This window comes from Mixophyes fleayi, chromosome 2 (assembly GCF_038048845.1).
Source record: "Mixophyes fleayi isolate aMixFle1 chromosome 2, aMixFle1.hap1, whole genome shotgun sequence".
In the NCBI taxonomy this organism is placed as follows: domain Eukaryota; kingdom Metazoa; phylum Chordata; class Amphibia; order Anura; family Limnodynastidae; genus Mixophyes; species Mixophyes fleayi.
Window position 1 is genome coordinate 259,779,410 of NC_134403.1, and position 26,365 is coordinate 259,805,774.

Genomic DNA, 26,365 nt, shown 5'->3' on the forward strand with positions numbered 1-26,365 from the left:
TAGATGGACTGACTCTGTTAGCCTCATATGGGATAACATTACTGCTGTTTGTTTATCCCATAGTTCTGTTTCATCTCTCTGCTTGTCCGGGCAGTTGTTGCTACAATCATCATATATATACATATACAATTGTTCTCCTAAGTAACATTGCATCATTATTGCCGTCTATCTCTATATTAAGCTGTACTCAATTGCTCTGCTGCACTCTCTTGAGGACCGCGACCTGCGTAGTGATGCTGCAGAAACCCAAATCCTCTTGCGGGGGTCTCTGGAGAAGACCAGTCGCTATGTTAGTCTCCGCGCCTCGAGAGTAGTAATAACAACTGGCAGAAAGCTGGGTCAAGAACTCTAGTGACCGTGACAATAGGCAAGTGAAGAGCAGCAAACAGTGACCTAATAAGCACTGCATGTTTGATTGGTTTCCCAGCAGAGCCTATGAAATCCCTGCTTTTCCATATTGGGCCATAGTCATGTGCAATCCTAAAAGCATAGCAGGAATCCCTGAGCATGTTAACAGTTTGTCCCTCTGCATATATGCAAGCTGACGCAAGTGCTTTAAATTCGGCTTCTTCCAAAGACATTATGGATGGGAGGGGTTCTGGAATTACCACTTCATTAATTGTGGTGACTGCATACCCTGTGTATGGTGTGCCATCAACATAATATTGGGAACCATTTCAAACAGTTCTAAATCAGCATTTGGTATAGGGACTTCAGAAATGTCAGATACCCCTTGTTCCCCCTCTTTTGAATACAGCAGCAATAATGTTGCTGGATTCAAATTTGTACACCTTTTTATTTTGACATTAGACGGGGTAAGCAAAGAATCTCTGTTACTGCATGTGGCACTTGTATAACAAGTTTATGCCCTAATACCATGGGAACTGTTTTTCCATCAGTAGTGCAGCCGCTGCTACTGATTTAACACATGTTGGTACCGCCCTGATTACAGGGTCCAGCTGCGTAGAGTAGTACGCTAAGGGTCTTTCTTTCCCTCCATGTGCTTGTGTGAGAGCACCCTGAGCATGTCCCTGTGTTTCATGGCAAAACAGATTAAACAACTTGTTATAATCGGGCAAAGCCAGTGCTGTTGCTGAAGTTACATCAGCTTTCAATTGGTTAAACATTTGTGCCTGCTCAAAGGAAAGTGTAAGTGGTCCCAGTTGCTTATCTCCTTTTAAGGTGTCAAACCGGACTTGCAGTTTGAGGGAGGGTGCAGGTATCCAGTCTCTGCAGAAATTGATGACACTTAAGAAAGCCTGCATTTCTTTTAAGGTCTTGGGGGGTTTCATTTTAAATATTACTTCCCTCCTATCTGTGGTAATGTGTCTAGTCTGATGTGATATGCAGTGCGCTAGAAACTGTACATGCGTTTGGGCTATCTGCATCTTATCTTTACTGACTTACAATTTTCCTTTGCTAGAAATGTCAGTAATAATATTGTTTCTTCTACACAGCAGTCCTGTGTTCTGGTGCAAAGCAGTAAACCCTAAACATACTGTATAAGTACTGTGTCTATGTCATTCGGGGTCCATCCCTGTAGGATCTGGGCCATAGTCTCAGAGAAAGCACTCGGGGAGGTAGCCCCCCACTGGGGTAACCTAGTCCTAGTGTATTGTTTTCCCTGATGTGTAAAAGCCAGCAATAACTGACTCTCCCGGGTTATGGCTACCAAAAAAAAAGGCATTTGCAAGGTCTATTACCGTAAACTAAGAGGCTGAGGTAGGTATTTGATTCAGCAGTGTATGTGGATTTGGAACAATTGGGCTATCTATTACCATTCTTTTGTTAATTTTCCTTAGATCGCGAACCATCGGTAGAACACTGGTTCATCTGGCTTGGACTTTTTTTTTTACTGGAAACAACGAAGTGTTCCAGGGAAAGTGGCAGGGCTTAAGTACTCCTGCCTGTACATAATCTTGTATTTGTTTAGTAACTGCATCATTGTATTCTGGACTAAGTGGGTATTGCTTAATTTTAACAGGTACCACATTTAGTTTTAATTTTATTTGTACTGGCTCTACCTTAAGTAGTCCCACATCAACGTTTCCCACTGCCCACACATTAGGTGGTACCTGTTTTAATACTTTTAACATTATATCACTTGGGTCTGGAGGCCCCAGACCTGTCTCAGTGGCAATCATCAACATCATATAGGTGTTAAAAGCTATGGATTGATTTAATCCTGCAGAAGTGGACATGTACACTTGTCCATACTTGTATATTATACAAACTTCCATTGCATTTAGCATGCCTGCCCCTAATAGATTAATCGGGCATGTGTCTGAGATCAAAAATTGTGTCTGCAAGATTGTACCATCAGGGAAAATAAATGGGACATTCTTTGAATGATGCAGTGGCTGATTTGTTCACACTATACCTGTTGTCATTGTTCTGGCGGCCCCAGTATCAACCAAACAATTTATGGGAGGTGCACCTCCTATTGACAGAGGGACCATTCATTGGGGACCTGAAAAATGTATCGTTATAGTGGGGCATATGGGATACCGGGAGCTGTTTTCCTATTGTCGAGATTTACTGTGTGTGTCAATTCCGCCCTAGGTTTATCCCTGTTTAGGCAGTCTCTTTTCAAGTGGCCTTTTTCCCCACAATGGAAACAAAGCGCTGCTCCATCCTCCCGAAATTTACCTCCTTCCGTGAAGTACAACAAGATCCAAGTGAGAAAACTGAGACGCAGCCGCGGCTAAGTCCAATAGTGCGAATGCGACGATAGTGCCGGTGCACCTCCCTGAAGAAGCGTTGGGGGCATTGCCGCATCCTCTATCCATTCCATGCTCTGGACGGGAGCTCACCAAGAATCAGCATCGGCACTATCGTCGCATGAGCACTATAAGACTTAGCCGCAACTCAGTCTTATCACTGGGATCTTGTTATACTTCAAGCCCTTTAAGTGTAAGTCTGTTGCTTACCAGCACCACAACACTATTGACTGCTTATTGGACTCCTATCCCCCCTTTTTTGCACTATGATCCATGCCTTTGGCATAATACAGTGATTACCGGAACTCTGGCTTTATGTTTAAAGACTCCGGATCATATGTTTGCACATTCACTCCCAGAACTCTACAACAGTTCAAACTAGGGATGTGCACCGGCGACTTTTGAGGTCTCGTGTTTTGTGTTTTGGATCCGGATTTTCGTTATTTTTGGGGTTCGGATTTGTCTCGCAAAACACTTGACGAAAGGTCTCGGTTCGGATTTAAGGTTTTGGATTCGGATTTTTTTTGAAAAAAACATAAAAAGTTTAAAAATCAAGTTTTTGGGCTTATTTTCACTCCTAGGCTATTATTAACCTCAATAACATTCAATAACAAGCATTTCCACTAATTTACAGTGTATTCTGAACACCTCACAATATAGTTATTAGTCCAAAACGTTGCAACAAGGTATCTTTCTGGACTGCGTAGAGGAGTGGGTCACCACAATATATATTAAAAACCCTGAACTTTTATGATTTGCACCAATAAATGTACCTGGACTGCGTAGAGGAGTGGGTCACCACAATATATATTAAAAACCCTGAACTTTTATGAATCGCACCAATAAATGTACCTGGACTGCGTAGAGGAGTGGGTCACCACAATATATTAAAAACCCTGAACTTTTATGAATCGCACCAATAAATGTACCTGGACTGCGTAGAGGAGTGGGTCACCACAATATATATAATAAGAAAACCATCAACTTGTTTGATTCGCACCAATAAATGTACCTGGACTGCGTAGAGGAGTGGGTCACCACAATATATTAAAAACCCTGAACTTTTATGAATCGCACCAATAAATGTACCTGGACTGCCTAGAGGAGTGGGTCACCACAATATATATAATAAGAAAACCATCAACTTGTTTGATTCGCACCAATAAATGTACCTGGACTGCGTAGAGGAGTGGGTCACCACAATATATTAAAAACCCTGAACTTTTATGAATCGCACCAATAAATGTACCTGGACTGCGTAGAGGAGTGGGTCACCACAATATATTAAAAACCCTGAACTTTTATGAATCGCACCAATAAATGTACCTGGACTGCGTAGAGGAGTGGGTCACCACAATATATATAATAAGAAAACCATCAACTTGTTTGATTCGCACCAATAAATGTACCTGGACTGCGTAGAGGAGTGGGTCACCACAATATATTAAAAACCCTGAACTTTTATAAATCGCACCAATAAATGTACCTGGACTGCCTAGAGGAGTGGGTCACCACAATATATATAATAAGAAAACCATCAACTTGTTTGATTCGCACCAATAAATGTACCTGGACTGCGTAGAGGAGTGGGTCACCACAATATATTAAAAACCCTGAACTTTTATGAATCGCACCAATAAATGTACCTGGACTGCCTAGAGGAGTGGGTCACCACAATATATATAATAAGAAAACCATCAACTTGTTTGATTCGCACCAATAAATGTACCTGGACTGCGTAGAGGAGTGGGTCACCACAATATATATAATAAGAAAACCATCAACTAGTTTGATTCGCACCAATAAATGTACCTGGACTGCGTAGAGGAGTGGGTCACCACAATATATTAAAAACTCTGAACTTTTATGAATCGCACCAATAAATGTACCTGGACTGCGTAGAGGAGTGGGTCACCACAATATATATAATAAGAAAACCATCAACTTGTTTGATTCGCACCAATAAATGTACCTGGACTGCGTAGAGGAGTGGGTCACCACAATATATTAAAAACCCTGAACTTTTATGAATCGCACCAATAAATGTACCTGGACTGCGTAGAGGAGTGGGTCACCACAATATATATAATAAGAAAACCATCAACTTGTTTGATTCGCACCAATAAATGTACCTGGACTGCGTAGAGGAGTGGGTCACCACAATATATTAAAAACCCTGAACTTTTATGAATCGCACCAATAAATGTACCTGGACTGCCTAGAGGAGTGGGTCACCACAATATATATAATAAGAAAACCATCAACTTGTTTGATTCGCACCAATAAATGTACCTGGACTGCGTAGAGGAGTGGGTCACCACAATATATTAAAAACCCTGAACTTTTATGAATCGCACCAATAAATGTACCTGGACTGCCTAGAGGAGTGGGTCACCACAATATATATAATAAGAAAACCATCAACTTGTTTGATTCGCACCAATAAATGTACCTGGACTGCGTAGAGGAGTGGGTCACCACAATATATTAAAAACCCTGAACTTTTATGAATCGCACCAATAAATGTACCTGGACTGCCTAGAGGAGTGGGTCACCACAATATATATAATAAGAAAACCATCAACTTGTTTGATTCGCACCAATAAATGTACCTGGACTGCGTAGAGGAGTGGGTCACCACAATATATTAAAAACCCTTAACTTTTATGAATCGCACCAATAAATGTACCTGGACTGCCTAGAGGAGTGGGTCACCACAATATATTAAAAACCCTGAACTTTTATGAATCGCACCAATAAATGTACCTGGACTGCCTAGAGGAGTGGGCACTGGGCACCACAATAAAATATATAAAAAACCTTCAACAGGTCTGCATTACACTACACATACGGCTGCTCCTCCATCCTCTCCATCATATACATGTTGGAGTTTTAGCGTGTGACAACCTCTTGTTTTTGATAATGTCAGTGCATTTTGAATATTTTTCAATTTGCCCCACACCACTGAATGTACTTTATCTATGATACGCATCTATCTATCTTGACTGCGTAGTGTGGTGGCCCCGGTACACAATTTGGTACCGAGGCCACAATATAATTAAAACACCCTCCACGTGTCAGAATTCCACCAAACAAGTATCTGGACTGCGTAGTGGGGTGGCCCCGGTACCCAATTTGATACCGGGGCCACAATAAAATAAATACACCCTCCACGTGTCAGAATTCCACCAAACAAGTATCTGGACTGCGTAGTGGGGTGGCCCCGGTACCCAATTTGATACCGGGGCCACAATACCTCCTCCAAACATGGTACAGACAATTCGTCATTGAGATCCCATCAAGTATGTTAAAGACAGACAGGGTCCAAGTGTTATTGGTTGACTTTGTAAACCAAAAAACTGTCCCTGTTGCACATAGTCGTGCAATGAAGACTGACTTTTTCATTTAAAGGCACCATCTTTCAAGTGTAGTGTTTGTAAGTCTAAGTCATATTATACTTTTGGTAAAATTGGTTTATTTTGTTCCTCTTTATGGTAACTACTAATAGAATTAAAGTATTAAATAGAAGCGGCAGTTCCTCTTTATGGTAATTAGTAATAGAATTAAAGTATTAAATAGAATTAAAGTATGAAATAGAATTAAAGTATTAAATAGAATTAAAGTATGAAATAGAATTAAAGTATTAAATAGAATTAAAGTATGAAATAGAATTAAAGTATTAAATAGAATTAAAGTATGAAATAGAGTGGTATAGAGTTGTAGTGTGGTATAGATAGAGTGGTCCCCACAATATAATAATAAAACCCTCAACTGGTCTGAATTCCACCAAACAAGTATCTGGACTGCGTAGTGTGGTGGCCCCGGTACACAATTTGGTACCGAGGCCACAATATAATTAAAAAATTGGGCATCAACTGTCACCGTTGTTTAATATCTGATACACCTAAATATGGACTGCACAGTGGAGTGGCCCCGGTAGTAAATTTGGTGCCGGGGCCACAATACCTCCTCCAACTTCCAAGTGTAGTGTTTATAAAGACAGACAGCGTCGAAGTGTTATTAGTTGGCTTTCTTAACCCTAAAATTGTCCCTGTTGCAAATATTCGTGCAATGGACAGTTACTTTTTTATTGAAAGACTCAAGCTTTCAAGTGTAGTGTTTATAAAATATAAACAACAATACAGTAGTTTTAGAGCACGTCAAAAACTCTTGTTTTAAATTATGACACGGCATTTTACTTTTGGTTTAATTTCTTGAATTTTTTAAAATTTGGTTTTACTTTTTGAACATGGCAAACGACTGTTGATTGGTCATATAATGCCAAAAAAAAAGTTCCAAGATGGAATTGTCCTTGGGCCCTCACACCCACCCTTATGTTGTTGAAATAGGACATGCACACTTTAACAAACCAATCATTTCAGCGACAGGGCCTACCAAACAACTTTGGCTGAAATGATTGGTTTGTTTGGGCCCCCACACCAAAAAAGCTATTCATCTCTCCCTGTACAGACTAAACAGGCTCTACTGAGGCAAGATGTCGTCCTCATCCTCAACCTCTGATTCCTCTCCCCCTACAGTGTGTACTTCCTCCTCATCACACATTATCAATTCGTCCCCGCTGGACTCCACAACCACAGGTCCCTCTGTAGTATCTGGAGGGCAGTGCTGTACTTCATTGAGGAATTGATTATTCATTTTTATAAACATCATTTTTTCAACGTTGTGAGGAAGCAACCTCCTTCGCCGCTCACTGACCAGGTTCCCCGCTGCACTAAAAACTCTTTCCGAGTACACACTGGAGGGGGGACAACTCAGGTAAAATAGAGCCAGTTTGTACAGGGGCTTCCAAACTGCCTTTTTTTCCTGCCAGTAACAATATGGACTGTCTGACATGTCTACTTGGATGGTGTCAGCAAAGTAATCATCCACAATTTTTTCTATTGTGACAGCATCCAATGCAGCGAGAGTAGACATGTCTGCAATGGTTGGCAGGTCCTTCAGTCCGGACCAGATGTTATCAGCATCCCCGCCAGTGCCTCTTTTGGGAAAACTGAGCTTTTTCCTCGCAGCCATAGATGTGGAAGAAAATGAGGGTGGAGCTGTTGGCATGTCACGGTCCTCTTCAGAGGACAATCTCCTGACCAGCAGGTCTTTGCACCGCTGTAGACTTGTGTCTGCCGGAAACAGAGACACAACATACGCTTTAAACCGAGGATCGAGCACGGTGGCCAGAATGTATTCCTCTGACTTTAAAAGAGTGACCACCCTCGGATCCTGGCAAAGCGTACGAAGGGCTACATCCACAAGAGCTACATGCTTGGTGTAATCGCAATGGCTTACCAGCTCCTCCCTCACTTTCTCCAGCTGCTTCTGCAACAGCCTGATCAGGGGAATGACCTGACTCAAGCTGGCAGTGTCGGAACTGACTTCTCGTGTGGCAAGTTCAAATGGCTGCAGAACCTTGCACAACACGGAAATCAGTCTCCACTGCGCTTGACTGAGGCGCATCCCCACTCCTTTGCCTATGTCGTAGGTGGCTGTGTAGGCCTGAATGGCCTTTTGCTGCTCCTCCATCCTCTGCAGCATATAGAGGGTGGAGTTCCAGCGCGTCACAACCTCTTGTTTGAGGTGATGGCAAGGCAGGTTCATGCTTTTTTGATGTGCCTCTAGTCTGCGGTAGGCACTGGCTGAATGCCGAAAGTGTCCAGCAATTTTGCGCGCCACCGCAAGCATCTCCTGCACACCCCTGTCACTCTTGAGGTAATGCTGCACCACCAAATTAATGGTGTGGGCAAAACATGGGACGTGCTGGAAATTGCCCATATTTAATGCCCGCACAATGTTACTGGCATTGTCTGACACCACAAATCCCCATGAGAGTCTAAGTGGGGTAAGCCACTGGGAGATAATTTCCCTCATTTTCTCTAATATGTTGTCAGCGTTGTGCCTCTTATTAAAGCCTGTAATACACAATGTTGCCTGCCTTTGCATGAGCAGCCATTTTGTAGATGCTGCTACTGATGCAGCTGTTGCTGTTGCTGCGGAAGGGGATGCATCTACCCAGTGGGCTGTCACAGTCATATAGTCCTTCGTTTGCCCAGAACCACTTGTCCACATGTCCGTGGTTAAGTGGACAGTGGGTACAACCGCATTTTTAAGAGCACTGAGGACACTTGATCGTACTTCTCTGTACATTTTTGGTATCGCCTGCCTAGTGAAGTGGAATCTTGAGGGGATTTGGTACCGGGGACACAATACCTCCATCAACCCTCTAAATCCCACTCCACTGATGGCGGACACCGGGCGCACGTCTAACACCAACATTGCAGTTACAGCCGCAGTTATACGCTTTGCAATAGGGTGACTACTATCGTATTTTGTGGTCATGGCAAACGACTGTTGGACGGTCAATTGTTTTGTGAAAGACTTAGCGGTCTTACGACTTCCCCTCTGGGAAGATGACCGACTAACAGCAGCAACAGCAGCAGTGGCAGTAGTAGGCGTACCGCTGTAGGATTCCTCGGATGAATCCCGTATTGAGGAGGACTCAGTCTGGCTGCTGACTTGGGCTGCAGGACTGAATCTGATGGAGATTGTGGAGGAAGTTGACGAGGAGGGTGTTGCTGGTGTGTATCCAACTGGACCACGGGATTTAGGTGTCCCTGTACCGATGAGGGTCCTAGCCCCAGTTCCTGAACTAACCACTGAACTATGAAGGTTATTCAGGTGACGTATAAGGGAGGATGTTCCTAGGTGGGCAAGATCCTTACCCCTGCTTATTTGAGCTTTACATAACCTACATATGGCCATACATTGGTTGTCTGGATTTGGATAAAAATAACTCCAGACCGAAGAGGTGCATTTTTTGGTCTTCTGACCAGGCATGACGATGGGCTTTTTCATCCCATGGACATCAGCTGTTTCCCCCCCTGGTGCCTCATTTACAATAACCACATCACCATCCTCATCATCAAGTTCCTCCACAGCGCCAGCTACATCATCAATAGCCTCCTCTCGAGCCACCTCTTCCCGTACAGTGATGGGAAGGTCAGGCTTGACAACCACCAACATCCTTGGACTCGCCTTGTGGATTTGTGATAATTTCTCTTTAGAAGGCAGAGTTGTTTGCTGTTTTGTTGCTGACAGCATAACTCTCTTCAATTTTTTGTAGGGGGGGGGGAGGAGGAGGAGGGCTAAGATCCGTGGGTGAAGCTGAACCACTAGTCATGAACACGGGCCAGGGCCTAAGCCGTTCCTTGCCACTCCGTGTCGTAAATGGCATATTGGCAACTTTACGTTTCTCCTCAGATGATTTTAAGTTTCTCTTTTTGCTACTTTTTCTTAACTTGGGCTTTTTGGATTTTACATGCCCGGTACTACGAGATTGGGCATCGGGCTTGGAAGACGACGTTGATGGCATTTCATCGTCTATGTCATGACTAGTGGCAGCAGCTTCAGCATTAGGAGGAAGTGGGTCTTGATCTTTCCCTACTTTATCCTCCAAATTTTTGGTCTCCATTATATGTAGCACAAGATACTGCAGAATGTGTGAACTTGGTAATATTGCAGTACCAATGGACTTATACTGCTGGATTGGTTTTGCAAATTTGGTTATAATTATTATATATTTTTTTTTTTTAAATTTTTTATTTTTTTTTACTTTTTTTTTATTTTTAAAAAACTTGGGAATAGTGGGGAAATAACTATGCCCTTAGAAGCACAGAGCACAGGACACAGCACCACTGGACTGAACAGGACACGGCACAGGACCCAGCAGCACTACGGAACTCAGCAGGACAGAGCACAGGACACAGCACCACTGGACTGATACTGCAGAATGTGTGAACTTTGTAATATTGCAGTACCAATGGACTTATACTGCTGGATTGGTTTTGCAAATTTGGTTATAATTATTATATTTATTTATTTTTTTTTAAATTTTTTATTTTTTTTTACTTTTTTTTATTTTTTAAAAACTTGGGAATAATGGGGAAATAACTATGCCCTTAGAAGCACAGAGCACAGGACACAGCACCACTGGACTGAACAGGACACGGCACAGGACCCAGCAGCACTACGGACCTCAGCAGGACAGAGCACAGGACACAGCACCACTGGACTGATACTGCAGAATGTGTGAACTTTGTAATATTGCAGTACCAATGGACTTATACTGCTGGATTGGTTTTGCAAATTTGGTTATAATTATTATATATATTTTTTTTTTTTTAAATTTTTTATTTTTTTTTACTTTTTTTTTATTTTTTAAAAACTTGGGAATAATGGGGAAATAACTATGCCCTTAGAAGCACAGAGCACAGGACACAGCACCACTGGACTGAACAGGACACGGCACAGGACCCAGCAGCACTACGGAACTCAGCAGGACAGAGCACAGGACACAGCACCACTGGACTGATACTGCAGAATGTGTAAACTTTGTAATATTGCAGTACCACTGGACTTTTACTGCTGAATGTGTGAACTTGGTAATATTGCAGTACCAATGGGCTTATACTGCAGGATTGGTTGTGCAAATTTTGTGGTAATTAAAAAAAATTAAAGTAGTTTTTGGTATTTTTTAAAAAAACTTTTTTTTATTTTTTTAAACACAGGGGAATATTGGGGAAATAACTATGCCCTTAGAAGCACAGAGCACAGGACACAGCACCACTGGACTGAACAGGACACAGCACAGGACCCAGCAGCACCACTGACCTCAGAAGGACAGAGCACAGCACACAGCACCACTGGACTGATACTGCAGAACACAGCACAGCACAACACAGCACAGCACAGCACAGAACTAAACAGCACAGCACAGAACTAAACAGCACAGCACGAGATCTACCAGGACAGAGGACCACCTAACACACCCTCCCTCTACCCTGATCAATGCCCGAGTGAAGATGGCGGCGACTAGCGGGGAATTTATAGGATCCGAGTATCGCGAGATCCGACAACGGGATTATGAGTCAGAGCCTCAGTTTCACATTTGAATTTGGCGCCAATACCCGGATCTGTCTCGGATCCGACTCGGATCCGCAACGTTCGGGTGGGCTCGGATTTCATAAATCCGAGTGCGCTCATCCCTAGTTCAAACCCTATGGTTTGGGACATTTTCTGTTTAATCACTCAGAGATAAACTACTCTATTACCTACTCTATGCCCAGCCAGCTTCCTCGGTATATACCTGGTTTAATATTTACAAACAAGAGGTTGATCTTTGGGGGTTTATGAGCCTGTATTAATGTATATCATTTATATGGATAACATATTTCCTGTTTGAATTATGTACACTTGTATACGGTGTGTATTCATTTGTGTACCCATATCAAGGTTGCAACCTATTTTACATATATGAATTTTGATATTTAAGCAATTAAAGGTTCAATTATTTATAGGATTGGTACATTTCAATCTGAGCGCCAAGGGGACATCCTCTCTTGTTATCCATAGGGGTCTAGGGCTTAAAGGACTTAGTAGTCCGTATTACACTCCTATCATATTGCCACTTGCAGCACTGTAGTTCCTCCATCCACACATATCAATTCCTTCCTTTCCATCTGACATCTCTGCACATTCATGTTCATAAATCAATTTCTATGTGGTCTCCAGACATGTTTCACATTTTTCTCTTAAGTTATGTTTAGGAATATATTTTGACATACTCTTTATTATGTGTTGTATCTTAATTGGATCAAAACTGCCATCTTTGGTCAAACCAAACTTCTTAAACAATTTACCCATTCCTACACAAAATTCCTTGCCATGTATATATTCCATTATGTCCATAGGTGTTCCTGGAACTTCAGATTCTCTACAATTGTAATTACCCGTGATCAAAATATCTTATGATCTTGTCAAAATACCTTATGACTTAGTCATAGCAATTATGTACTGTTGTTATTTCCCCTGGTCAAAATACCTTATGACCTAGTCAAAATGTCTTATGACTTGCAACAACAATAAATACAACCTGGACCCGTCCCAAAGAATCAAATTCCTTATCAAATTGTACACCTTGTGGGTTTCAATGCAGTGACATTAAACTTTGATCATCCAGTTTTCAAAGAGCAACAGATAATATGAAAAAACAAAAACATACCTTATACAAAACAAATGAAAAGTTTTCCTCTGATTGGCTTGTATGGTCAACGCCTAGTGACACACAGACCAGGCAGGACAGTATAAGTTTATACTACATATCGGTGTGTGTCTAGCAAAATGAAAACATGAGGTATTAGTTCATATTTTGAGCAAAAGACTTAAGCCTGCATCCCAACAGCCTTTGCTAGATGTAAACCCCTATACCTGGGAGGTGAGTGCATCTGATTTTAACTGCATTTTAATAGTGTTTAAAGCATATAGGTCAGTCTAGGACCTGCATATAATGAGGTACCCTTCACGTTGGGATGCAGGCTTAAGTCTTTTGATCAAAATATGAACTAATACATCATGTTTTCATTTTGCTAAACACACACAGATATGCAGTTTAAAGGATAAGCGCAGACAACTTTCTTTTTGTTTTGTATACATATATGGGCATTTATATTGCCACGCAGCTGGTACCACATACAATATGGGATATACAGAGCATGGGCTTATTGCCAAGCAGCTGGTACCATATATAATGTGGGATATACCGAGCGCGGGCTTATTTTTCTCTAGGACAGTATAAGTGTCAATCAACTAGCCAGCAATGTGATTGGACACCTAACATACATAACCTACCAAGGACCTGAGTTTGGGTTACTCCCTTGACAACGCGATAGGTGAAGCGTACGTCGGGAAGTGGTGTCATCATCAGTGACGTCACAGAGCCCGACAGTGGCGTTTGGCATCGGGAATGTATGCCTAAAATACTAGTCCTAACTAAATGGTTACTGTGCCCAATGCGGTAATGCACATGAAGACTGAATAGGATATATGCTCCATTCTTACTAGGAAGTGTGTATGTGTGATTGTGCAACTATAAGTTTGTCAGTATTATAGTTATACGCAGAGGCAATACAATTAACCTATGAGAGAGGTAATCAATTTATGAGAGAGATTGGATACATTTGACCTCTCCTGACTCACATCTAGGTTTGGGTACTTTAAGGTGTGCTTTGATAATAAGGTTGCTGAGATATAGGTAAGAGAAAAGTATTACCTGGCGCATAAATATTATAAAGAATAAAAGGTAGTAGGTGTGTGGATAAATGCAAAAGGATTTAATCATGAAAGGAAAAAAAGGAAAGAAATTGAAGTCTTACAGAAAAGAATATTTACAAAATATACAAAAAATCCATACCATCTAGAATCACAAATCACAGCTCCATTTTGATAATACGAAACTAATACTGATGGAAGTTGGAGAATGTATAAATATAACTCTTAATAATAGTTCTAAGGGAATCTTCCAGATATATAGATTACAGAAAACAAAGGCATAAATATGAAAGTTAAAACAAAAACTCAAAAACCACAAAAACACAAAAACATTATACATTATTACCATCCAGGCAGCACTCGCAATTTATTGGAAGCGCGGTCTGTCCCTTATCTATATTTTTCAAATTGCTGAGATATAGGTGCTAATTTGGACCCAATGATTAGCACCTAGGTCCTATATGCATACATATTGCTTATTATGCAGTAAGCAACACTGACATATATTGTAATCACTCCCTGGAAATAATATGAGTTTACCTATATGGGTGTTCACCCCTATAATTACCAAACGTTGGACTAGTTTTAAATGTTTTATTTGTGCAAATAAGAGATCCAGTATTCTGAGTTATTATTGAGATACCCAGCATCGATCAAACAGCTGGTGATATACTGTGTATCCCATGTTAGAACATATAATGGGAATGTGATGTTAAATAAAATTTTAATAAATATTAGAAATATAAATAACTATTCTTGACTAGGATCATGCTCTGATATTTGTCTACAACCCCACTGAAGGGTTAATTTATCATTATCACTTTTTAATACACACTATACATATACACATCACTATTGTAACCAATATTTCACTATTGTATCTGAGAATTAATACTTTTTATTACATTTTCAATAAAGTCTAATTTTTTAACCAATATAATTTCTTCAGGGACTGGAGTGCCTATCCTGTCTATTTCTTTTTTTTTGTTGGATTGTTTAAGAGAGAGCACCCAATCTGTATTTGCAGATGGTACTAACTTACAAGTCACAGATGTTATTCCCTTCTGTGTGCGGCCACACTCCTCTGTTTTTTGTGGCATAATCGTTTTACTGGGGTCTATCTCAATCTATGTGACCAGAACCAGAACTTACCATTTAGAGTATATATGTTTTCTCAGATTATGGAGTAGACTAGGGAAGAGGCAAGACAACATAGTTTGGTAATTTATGACTCGTTACTTCCCTGTCATATAAATCTTGGTTATTACGTCCAGAATTCATTGGGTACAAATACAGAAACAAGTTATAAAAAATGGCGAACCTCAATCTAAGAACTGATCTAAACAAATGAGGACGTTGATTCAATATTTGTGGAGATATGATACCCGTTCAAGGAACAATGGGTGGTTTTGGTATTTGGTTATCGGCAGGATATCTATGGCTTTTGGCTGCCTGGCGTGGATACCCCTTGAGGTTAAGGTGTTGTAAATGTAAGTAAAGACTGTGGCCATATATTCTCCACTGCTTGCTATTGTGTCACTTATCATGGGTTAACATTATACTGACAGAGGGTTAGATTTCCTGTCTAAGGTCATAACAACCCAAAAGTTTATATATTTGATTTTTCTTATTTTATTAGTTAATATTTAAGTGAAGAAGGAAAAATAAAAATACAGAGCTGTGTTCTGGCCCCTGTGCCTAATGCTATCCAGAAAAGACCAGATATGCACTAAATTAATGCAAAATAACTCACAGTTATTTGTATATGTCCAATAACAATTCCATAATTTTGCCATGCAACAATGTCTTTATATTGCATTAAATACTATGCACTCTGCAAAAACTAGTCTGGTCTTCTTTCTCATTTATATCTATTTACTTTTCTGGCAATTATCCTTTATAATATTCAATTTGCGGTACACATTAATTTACTGACGTGTTCTATCCTGCGGTTGGTCCAATATCAACAAACTAATTCATGTAGCGTACACAGGTCATGTCAGACTAATACACTCTGTGCTGTCCATGAATTCTATTCTTAATTATCATTAATAGACTGCTGAGATTCTCCTGAATAGAACAAAAGTAGAAAAGAGAAAGAAATGGATTGCTAGAGCACTCCTAATCCGGTCTAGATAATTGAGAACATCTCTCACGTTCCAGGCTAATGCCTGTTCAAATAATGGTATAGTGGGAACATATCAGATGATCCAATATTGGAATTTTCATTCGTATTTTTGTAGGGCAAATGCCTTTATTGGTAGTATTTAATTAAAAACATTTCTCTATTGAGATTGAAATATCCTCATAGTAAAAAGTGAAATAAAAGAGAAAAAAAAATAAACGTGCAAGAGCAAGTGCAAATAATGTATAAAATTGTACCACGGACAGTAGAGCTAGAAAGGTGGCAGGGGTATATTATTGTTTGTATAATCCAAATATCATCATCCTCAATATATATGTAGGATGAGAAATAGGGATGAATGGGATCAGAATAGATAGATATACTGTAAATGGTCTTAACAAAATATAATAGGCAGAGTAAATATCAAGATAATCCACATATTGACCCAGACAAGGGAAGAAGAGAGAGCAGAACAGTAATAAACAGGATAATTCCCGTGAATTGTCTGCCTATTCTCTATATATAAATATTTGTGGATCCTGATAGATAATGGATTCTAATGTAATGTTATATCTTGTCTATAATCTTAATGATAGACAGATAATGAAATCCATTAATCTCCCTTTGGTATTGTGACTGAAAATCCCATTACTGGTCAAAAAATGTTATTACCAGGTCATAAATAAAATTATTAAATCTGAATTAAGTCAGACTAATCCCTAATATATGGATCAAACATAGACCAGCATAACATGAATGTGTAAGCCGTTTAAAGTTCATGGTCAGAAATCCCTCAATTAGTGTAATCGTTAGCTGATCAGAGAGTGGAAACCCTGCTACGCCTGGGTATAGTCAGATACTTTAGTACAGAGTGTATATATGCAAATATTGTCACTTGCTGTACTCAATAGTAAGGCATCGATTGCTGGTTCATACATGTTGTGAGCCCAGAGAGAAATATATCAGTGCTGTTTGAGTGTATTAGTACACTATATATGCAAATGCTATCCCTCCGTGTGGATGAGAGGCAAAGCGCCAATAAATAACAGATGCTTGCTGCTAACCCAGGAAGAGAAAAAGCTGCACTGTATAAAGATATTATAAGAACACTGACCATTAAATTGAATATGTCAGAGAGCGTTTAGCGGTGCCACCGCTCGCTAGCTCTTACTTCCTGGTATGACGTCACTAATGACGTCAGTTACCCATAACCCCCAATGTACGTTTCACCACATATAGCTTTGTCAAGAGAAACAGATTGTAGACACGGACAGTGTCTTTGTAGTGGGGAATAACCCACTATCAGATTCTATGGTTGTGATAGACAGAGGAAACAGCCAATGGATGATTGTGAAAAATTATTTTGTGTATATTCCACAGCAAATGTATATTTAATGAACAATAAATACTGATGATTATCAAAGAAATGTACAGAGATTATTTACAGAGTTGGTAAGTATATTTGAAATGAGTTTCTGAATAATAAATGGTGGCTATTGTGAGATTGGTGTGGTATGAAATGGACATGTATAATGTAAGTTATAAAATATATTGGCATAAAGGAAATAAGTGCTAAAGGGAAACAGAGGACCATACAAAAATAGATTAAGGTGAAGAAATTATAAAAATATATTCACTGATTAATTCACCAGCACTCACTGATAATGAGAAAAGACTATTAATTGGATATAGAGATATGAGTGTTGGGAAACTCCTAAATATATGGAAGTAGGATATAGGATGCAAGGATTACTTAAGAAATAGTATATGCATTAAGGATAAATGGATCAGCCTAGGAAACAAGCATAATTGGTATTTTCATTCAGACCACTGGGCATCAGGGAGTCAAATAGAAATATCAATCTGCTCTCTCTTTGGAGCAGCTGTTTGTTCATATCGCCCCCTCTTATGCCCAAATGTATCTGTTCAATAGCAAAGACCTCCAAACAACGAGCTGAACCTCCATGTTCATTTAAAAAATGTTTAGCTACAGTGGTGAATTGTTTGAATTTCTCCTTATCCGTCTTTTCATTTCTGATAGTACCAACGTGTTCAAGGGTACGTTCGTTCATAATTCTACTAGTCATGCCTATGTATTATTTCTTGCATGGGCATCTTAGGGCATAAATTATACCCTTACAGTTACAGTTAAGGAATTGATTGATTTTATGCTTGTCTCCAAATTTGTCCTTAAATTCGTTGGTTTTGACCATGTATTCGCAGGCCTTGCTTCCTCCACATTTAAAAGATCCTGTAATAGTAGGTGTTTTTCTCTTAATTTTACAGAAATGACTCCTGACAAGTCTATCCTTCAGATTTTTGGTTCGTCGCCATGTCAAGCTTATATTATCCTCCAAAACTGTAGAATTGGCCAGTGTTTTTGTAAAATTGATCGTATATCTTTCCACTCCTGGCAAAAAGTACCAATAAATCTTATTTTATTGGGTATGGTTTTCAGAGCGGATGGGTATAAAAGCTGATCTCGATCCTTGATCTTAGCTTGATAAAAGGCTCTCTTTATAATCCTTTGGCTGTAGCCCCTTTCAGACAAACTTTCTCTCAGCTCTTTAGATCTTATTATGAAATCTTTCATATTCGTACAATATCGTCTAATGCGTAGAAATTCTCCCTTAGGGATATTTATTATTACTGAGGGATAGTGGAAACTAGTATTATGTAGAATACTATTTGTAGCTGTTTATTTTCGGTATAAATCTGTTTCGATCACGCCCCCTATCCCTTTTTTTATAGTAATATCCAGGAAATTAATTTGTTCTAGACTTATTTCATGGGTCAGTCTTAGGTTGTTCTCATTGGTGTTCAAAATAGTGACGAATTCCTCAAATTGGGAGGGACTGCCCCTCCACAAGATGAGGATATCGTCTATATAACGAACCCACATGATTATGTGGTCAGTGAATTGTGTTAAATCATCACCGAAAACCATCTCTTTTTCCCACTGACCCAGATAGAGGTTGGCGAATGTTGGTGCACACGCCGCCCCCATTGCTGTTCCCTGGGTCTGGAGATAGAAATGATCTTCAAATATGAAGAAATTTTTAGTCAAAATGAATTTTAATTATTCAATTAAAAAGTCGCTAAAAGGAAAATCCTGATTTGTTTGTAAGAAATATCTCACAGCTTGGATTCCTACAGAGTGGCCAATACTGGTGTAGAGACTTTCCACATCACATGTAATCAACCATGTGTCTGAATCAATGATTACGCCATCTAGTAGTTTAAGAACATCCATAGTGTCTTTAACGTAAGACGGTAGGCAGAGAATATATTTTCTTAGATGTACATCTAGAAAGATGTTGGCTTGTTCTGTTAAACTGCCTATCCCGGATACGATAGGTCTTCCAGGTGGATTCCTTGTATTTTTATGTATCTTTGGCAAAAGATATAAGGTTGGAATTTTCCGATTGGTCACCTGTAGGAATTCATATTCAGTTTTGTTAATAATTTGAGATTCAAATGCTTTCTTAATGATGTTATCATATTGTTTCTGAAAGTTTTCCAAAGGATTCGAGAAAATACGGCGATAACAGGTCATATCTTTCAATTGGCGGTGTATTTCTCGCCTGTACATGTCTACAGGCCAGATAACCATGTTACCGCCTTTATCAGATGGTTTAATTACCACATCATTCCAAAGTTCCATTTCTTTTAGGCATAGGTGTTCTTCTCTGGTTATGTTATTTTTGATAGTTTGAGAATTAATTTTGAAAGTATCTAGGTCTCGTGATACCAATTTTTCAAATACCATGATCTCTGGACAGTTTATGTCTTTAGGAAAAAATGTAGATTTTTTCTTACAAACTGGTCTGTGAGTGGATATGGAGTTATCCAACTCTGAGATTTGTTCATTCATAAGTTGTTCTAAAGCATTGACTGCTTCCATCTCCTCAATACTGTTTAATGATGAGGCAGATCCAATTGCATTATCATTATAACCAGTTGAGTCCGATGTATCTTTGTTAAAGAGAAGAGATCATTTAAATTTTCGAATAAGTAGGTGTAAATCTTTTTCCCAAGAAAAACGATCAAGGTTGGATACTGGGGAGAAGGTGAGACCTCTTCGTAAAAGGTTTAGATGCTTATCCGTGAGAAATTTATTGGACAGATTAATGATTTGTAGGGATTGGTCATTTATTTCCCCCTCCATTGTCGTTGCTTGTATTTGCGGTTGTCCTTCCAACCCCAACGGTTTCTGTCCCTTAGATTTCTTACTACCTCTCCTGGTGGCTTTCAAATGGGTCCTCCCTCGTCTCCCATTCTGTGGAGATTCTCTATAAAATTACCTCTGTTAGGGAAAGATTCTCTGCCCCGGTTGTCTGATCTGCTATTGGTCATCTCACTATCTGATGTTTCAAATTCAGATGAGTCATAACTATCAGTGGGATCTTTACTACTTCTATGGAGAGTCTTTTTATTCCATTTAAAAATAGTACCTTCTGAATAATCCCTACAATCACGAGCAAATTTATGTTTTTTCTTTTCCATAATAAGTCTCTCCAATTGTTCCAAATTACTTTTATATTTGGTATAGGTCGTTTGGAAATTAATATCATTCTCAAATTCCTTAAGTTTGGAACTAACTTGTTCTATCTCCTTAGAGTACATATTCAGAATGAGTGTATCATGTTTTAAAGTGACTTGCATTAGTTCTTTAGAGCATTTGAGTAAAATGTTTTCCCACTTAGTTTTAAGTTCTGCAGTAGCCAACTGGTATGCAGGATACACTCTTGGTCTAAGACCCCGTGGAGTCAGAGACAGTTTTAAATAGTTCTGTGTAGTTGTGAGATTCCACCATACTCTACTTTGTTTGGATAGTAGGATTTTTAGTTTATCCAGATCATTCTTCCAAGTATTATCTCCCTGATCTACATAATCCTTGTTTTTTCTGGGAAAATCGAGTTAATATTTTCATTCCATTTCTCACACCTACTGTTTAGATCTGCATGAAGACTGAAATTAGCCATGATATTCAAAAATCAGTAACAAAAAAAGGGGAAAGTATTGGTTATTCCCTATTAAAGAACGTTGAAGATATGTATAAATATTATTGGTGTATCATTCGATATGTTCCAATGTAGTATAACTTCTATCATAGAACCCATGCTGGATACTAGAGACTGAGAGTACCACTCAGTTTCTGGGTCTCCTGACCCAGAAACATCTGCAGTGATTCTGTATACTATCCTCATGAGCAAACAATAATTATAAGTATCTTAAATATTAATCAGCTACTAGATGTTTTCACTGTTTTAGTTTAGTTTAGTGTTAGTGGTCCTTTAAATACTCTTGATTTTATAAATTATGTAGCATGTAGAGCATACTTGCCAACTCTCCCAGAATATCTGGGAGACTCTCAAAATTCGGGTCGTCTCACGGACTCCCGGGAGAGCAGGCAAGTCTCCCGCATCCCGCTACTGCCTTCCTAAAATGACGCGATTTGCAGTGAATCGCAGCATTTTGGTCCTGCCCTTCGCATCAAAATGGCATTTCCGTCGCGGGGAGTGGGGCCAAAATGACGCGTTTGCCCCCTCCCCCGCCCTCCAGTCATGCCCCTCTCCCTGAAAGAACTTACCTAAAGTAGGCAAGTATGATGTAGAGTTAGATGATGGTGTGCTCCTATAACCTCCTGCCATGGCCTTTACAATGTCAGCCACAGCTATCAGCCCCGTCAGTTCCTGAATCTTGTCCAGTGTTTCCAGTTTCCCAGCTGTTTCTCTTTTTCTGCCAAAATGATTGTGTTTCCATATTTTTTTTATTTATCTTCAAAATCTGTGAGTAAAGGTTTATCTGCTGCTCTCACCTGTGAAGCTCCCACACTGATACCAGCCATTTCTTCTCTATATAAAGGTAACATTGATCAGCCATCAGTGCTGAGACAGACAGAGTCATGAGGAAGATGTTGCTTTGGGCGGGTAAGAGACACAAATAATATTATATGGTTCTGTGTGAAAACTGTTTTTGTTACTACATGGACTATGCTTGGTTATACTTTATGTACAGGATGTACAATAAATTGTTTTACATGTTTTTGAAATCTTTTTGTGATTTCTCTCTCACACAGGTCTATTCCTGCTGCTTAATGTACAGCTGGGTAAGGACATGACGTATTTTATATGTACTGTGTGTCTGCTAAGGAAATGACAAAGGAGGTTTTATGGGATTGTATCAGGAATGTGGAGGAGAAGGCCGCAGAATTATAAATAGTTCACTGTGTATGCCCTTCGTTCTACACCATACCTTACATTACAATAACCACTTATATAAAATAAAGACACGGAGACTTGAGTAACGGGGCACTAAAAATATTTTATTATAGCCTAGCTAGAAACCTGGTGGCGGAGAAAGGGCACTGAAGATCAGCTCCAGCGATACCCAACCAAGCGTGGACATGGCAATATAGCCTTAAGTCCACCCACTTCTCTCATAACCTCACTGCTTGGCCGGCCCTAACCTGGCGTCAGAGTAAACTGCACTCACCTCACTACTCACTCCCCCTCCCTCACTGAGCCGGGCGAAGCCCCTCCCCACGGAAGGGACAAGAGTAACCGATTGCCTTGTAAGGGGACAGATACCTGCGACCAATCACGATAGAGCCGTATATATCAGCCGCTGATCGCAGTGCCTTCCTCCCCCACCAAAATGTAATCCTACTAAACCGGCTTATGTCAAACGCCATTAAACTCTAAGCATACTTAAAAATGGCGTGGGTGGGCGGGATTTTTCAAGCCGAGTGACTAAGAACAGGAAATGCATCACCTTTACAAAGCCACAAGGCCCTCCCCTCAGCGTCATTGGCCAGCTCAAAAACCCCATGTTAACTCTTTCAGGTAAGTGCAACTACGACGCAACACTGTCACTATTTAATTTTGTTCGTCTAAAAGGGGACTCTCTTGTACTAAAGCATATGTAATAGCAGATGTTGTTGTTGCTTGTATGAGGTGATGCTGAAATTTACACATAATTTGTCTAAACTTATTGTTATGCAGTCCATCATAAAACATTTTCAAAATCAGTGAAGTGACCTGAAGCAGACATGCTTTTATAGTGAATAGATATAAATGAGCAAATGCAAGGGTGCTAAAATGCATTTGGATTAGAAGGCATCATATGTGTAAATAGAAAAATATGTAAGTAAAAAAGCATTTATTGAGCAAGGTATGTAAGGAATATATTACATTTTGGGGCATCGTCATTGTGATATAAAATATCTGATCTGTAATTACCAGCTGCCCAGTACTAAGAACTAGCACTGTGACTGTAGTTGTTGATTACCTTGAGCCAGCAGCTAGTAGAGCGTCTGTATCCACCAACTACCTAGTGTCATGAACAGCATTATACCTGTAATTATTAAATGCCTGGAGCCAGCAACTGCATACATGAATATGTATCTCCACCAACAGATATGATTGCTATTCAGCTACCTAGTTTATCAAGATTATCCCACACCTTTTACAGAGTATTTTCCTTTAGACAGGGTCACCTTTACCTTCTGTTTCACTGTATGTAATTTGTTTGTGTCATGTTAGGGGCTGCGTAATATGTTGATGTCATATAAATAAACATAATAATATTCTGCTTTCTTTAGGTTCTACCTACAAGCTGGTTTGTTACTTCACAAACTGGTCTCAGTACCGGCCCGAGCCTGCAAAGTACATGCCAGGGAATATTGACCCGCAGCTCTGCACACATCTCATATATGCCTTCGCCACCATGAGTGAGCACAAGATTACACCTTACGAGTGGAACGATGATGTCCTCTATAAGCAGTTTAACGACCTTAAGCTAAAGTTAGTACGACAAACTTGTCCACAGCATTTACAGGAGGGAATTCAGTTAGTCATGAAGTGTCTCTGGAACATCGCAAGACACTTGGCAGTGGAGATTTGACAGAAATCTCTGCTTATTTTTCCTTTTGTGCAAGGGGTAATGAGTGGAAATTTCAATCATAATTGTCGGCAATGTGCGCAGCACGATATCTGCGTACCACAGCAACAGCAATTTAATCTTCCCCATAGGGTCAGACTCACAATTTGTTTGTTTTACTGAATCAACATTGATTGTTTGTGTGATCCACATGCACAGATAAGACAGATATTTAATTGAATAATCCCGTATATATCATTAATCCTATGCACCATCAATGCAACATATAGATAATATTATCTATGTGCTACATTTGTTTGAGTCCGACATTGCATTTTACTTGATTTGCTAGTTCTGTTTATGTGTTATAGCTGCCCTAGTCATCTCATAGGGAATTATTGTCATTTCTATATTATGCAGCCTTATCTCTCTACATTATGCAACCTGTGAAACAAGTCATGGCTATTGTGGCTATGTACAAGGCTATGACTGTATTATTTGTTATGTTAGTTTCACCTAATGTATTTATCCCATTTGTGTCACAAATACAGTTTTTTTTTTACTAGTCCTGTCTTGTTCTGTCTTTTAGGAACCCAAAGTTGGTGACATTATTGGCAATCGGTGGTTGGAACTTTGGGACACAAAAGTAAGCATCATTATATATATATATATATATATATATATATATATATATGCACAAATGTAAATAAGTTATCTGTTATTTTACTGAGGCCCTCTTTTTTCTTATCTTTAGGTTCACAGATATGGTTGCCTCTCCTACTAACCGTAACATTTTCATTACATCTGTGATTGCACATCTCCGTCTATATAACTTTGATGGCATTGACCTCGACTTTGAGTACCCAGGATCTCGAGGTAGCCCCCCTGAGGACAAGCAAAGATTTACTATACTCATAGAGGTGGGCTACTAAATTCTACTATAAGACGACATTATACACTTCAGGGAGAGCATATGGGAGCTCCTCATATAAAGTACTATGTACAGTAACATAGGCCCATCTTATCTAATGCCAGTTACTGCAGTATGTACATGAGAGGGAGAACATAGACTGGATTGGATTAATAGTGTGATGCAGTATAACAACTGTCTCCTACCACTGTGCTTTTGGGGAGAAGATAGAAAAAATAACTACAACAGTTCCCTTCTGTTTTTGACATAGTCATTGCGGAAAATCGTATTGCTTGAGGACGACTGTCTAACATACTTCGTATTAATGCCATTGAGTTGGTTGTTTCAGCATGCCAAGTTAAACTTCCTTGGAATTGTGCTTGGCCCTCTTTGGTTATTCAAGCTTGCCAGAGTTTATTGCTTCAAATAAATGATATCATGCTATTTTTATTAATTTCTACCATGTGCCTTATGTCTTCTCAGTGGTCTACATATAAACTGGATAAACCTTCTCCTTTATTTTCTAACTGATTTAAGTAATTAAAATGAAACACTATTTTTTCTATGAGTTGCTCTGAAAAGTAGATTTATATGTAAGGGTAGCGTCTGAATAGAGGCATATTTAGCTCCATTATGAAAGTATCTGCTTCCAACCTTTTTTCCCTCTCCATAACACACCATTAAAGTCATCAAATACTATACAATTGGCAAAATCCTTTTTTAACTTCTAGTTTTCTGTTGCCCTAAGCAGTAGTAGGAAATGAGCACGGAATTGCCAAGTAACTGAATTTATTTAAAAATATCAGGAATGTTTAAAAGGTAAAAAATATTTTAAAGGGTATTGATCACCTTATTACAAGATATTTAGAGAAAGTGTTTCATGTAGAACAGTGGGAGTCTCTCACCATTCTCCACTGATTCTCTATGCTCAGTGTCCCACTGTGCCCGTTAGTGTGCAGTTGTTTTATAGAAAACACCATGCAAATGTGTCTCGTGCAAGAATATATCTTAAACATATTAACAGCATATTATTGACAAAATCTGGATAGATATTCAATTCTAATTATATATAAAATAGATGCTTGCTGTAATTTAAAGTGTAACAAATTTGCAACTGTGCAATAAAAAAACAGCTCTCAATTGTTTAACGAGTTTATCATTTTTACCTCTCAAATCTTGTTTGGGTATAATACACTGAAGCTGTAGCCCTGTGAGGAAGTCATGTGTAGCCATTACCACTTCTATTCATTTAATATTATAGGCAAAACAGGAATAGTTATTTTGTCAGTACCCTGTAGCCATATGAGTCCTGCATAGACTAATATAAGCGTAGTTCGTTATGTAACCTATTCCTTTAATCTTGTCTCTCTCAGGAAATGCTTGATGCATTTAATAAAGAAGCAAAAGCCAAGGGTCTTCCACGGCTCCTGATCACAGCAGCAGTGTCTGCAGGAAAAGCAACCATTGATGCTGGATATGAGATAGCGAAGATCGGAAAGTGAGTTACAGAGAGGAAATCATTTGAAGAACATTAAGCATAATATAGAGTTACTTATAATCAACAATTATTACAAATCTGTGTGTGGAAATTTACATTGTCAGTGACTGTCC

The 26,365-nt window shown here is 39.4% G+C and overlaps 1 protein-coding gene across 1 annotated transcript in view; it reads left to right on the forward strand.

The window, feature by feature from the left end:
• Positions 1 to 26,365, forward strand: part of LOC142138911 (acidic mammalian chitinase-like) — a 53,150-nt gene that overhangs the window by 21,545 nt on the left and 5,240 nt on the right. Inside the window, exons 2-7 of the mRNA XM_075196019.1 lie at positions 21,829 to 21,893; positions 22,043 to 22,072; positions 23,567 to 23,768; positions 24,434 to 24,490; positions 24,599 to 24,764; positions 26,128 to 26,252. Coding sequence (XP_075052120.1) covers positions 21,869 to 21,893; positions 22,043 to 22,072; positions 23,567 to 23,768; positions 24,434 to 24,490; positions 24,599 to 24,764; positions 26,128 to 26,252 — 605 coding nt within the window. The 5' untranslated portion in view covers positions 21,829 to 21,868. The remainder of the gene's footprint in view (positions 1 to 21,828; positions 21,894 to 22,042; positions 22,073 to 23,566; positions 23,769 to 24,433; positions 24,491 to 24,598; positions 24,765 to 26,127; positions 26,253 to 26,365) is intronic.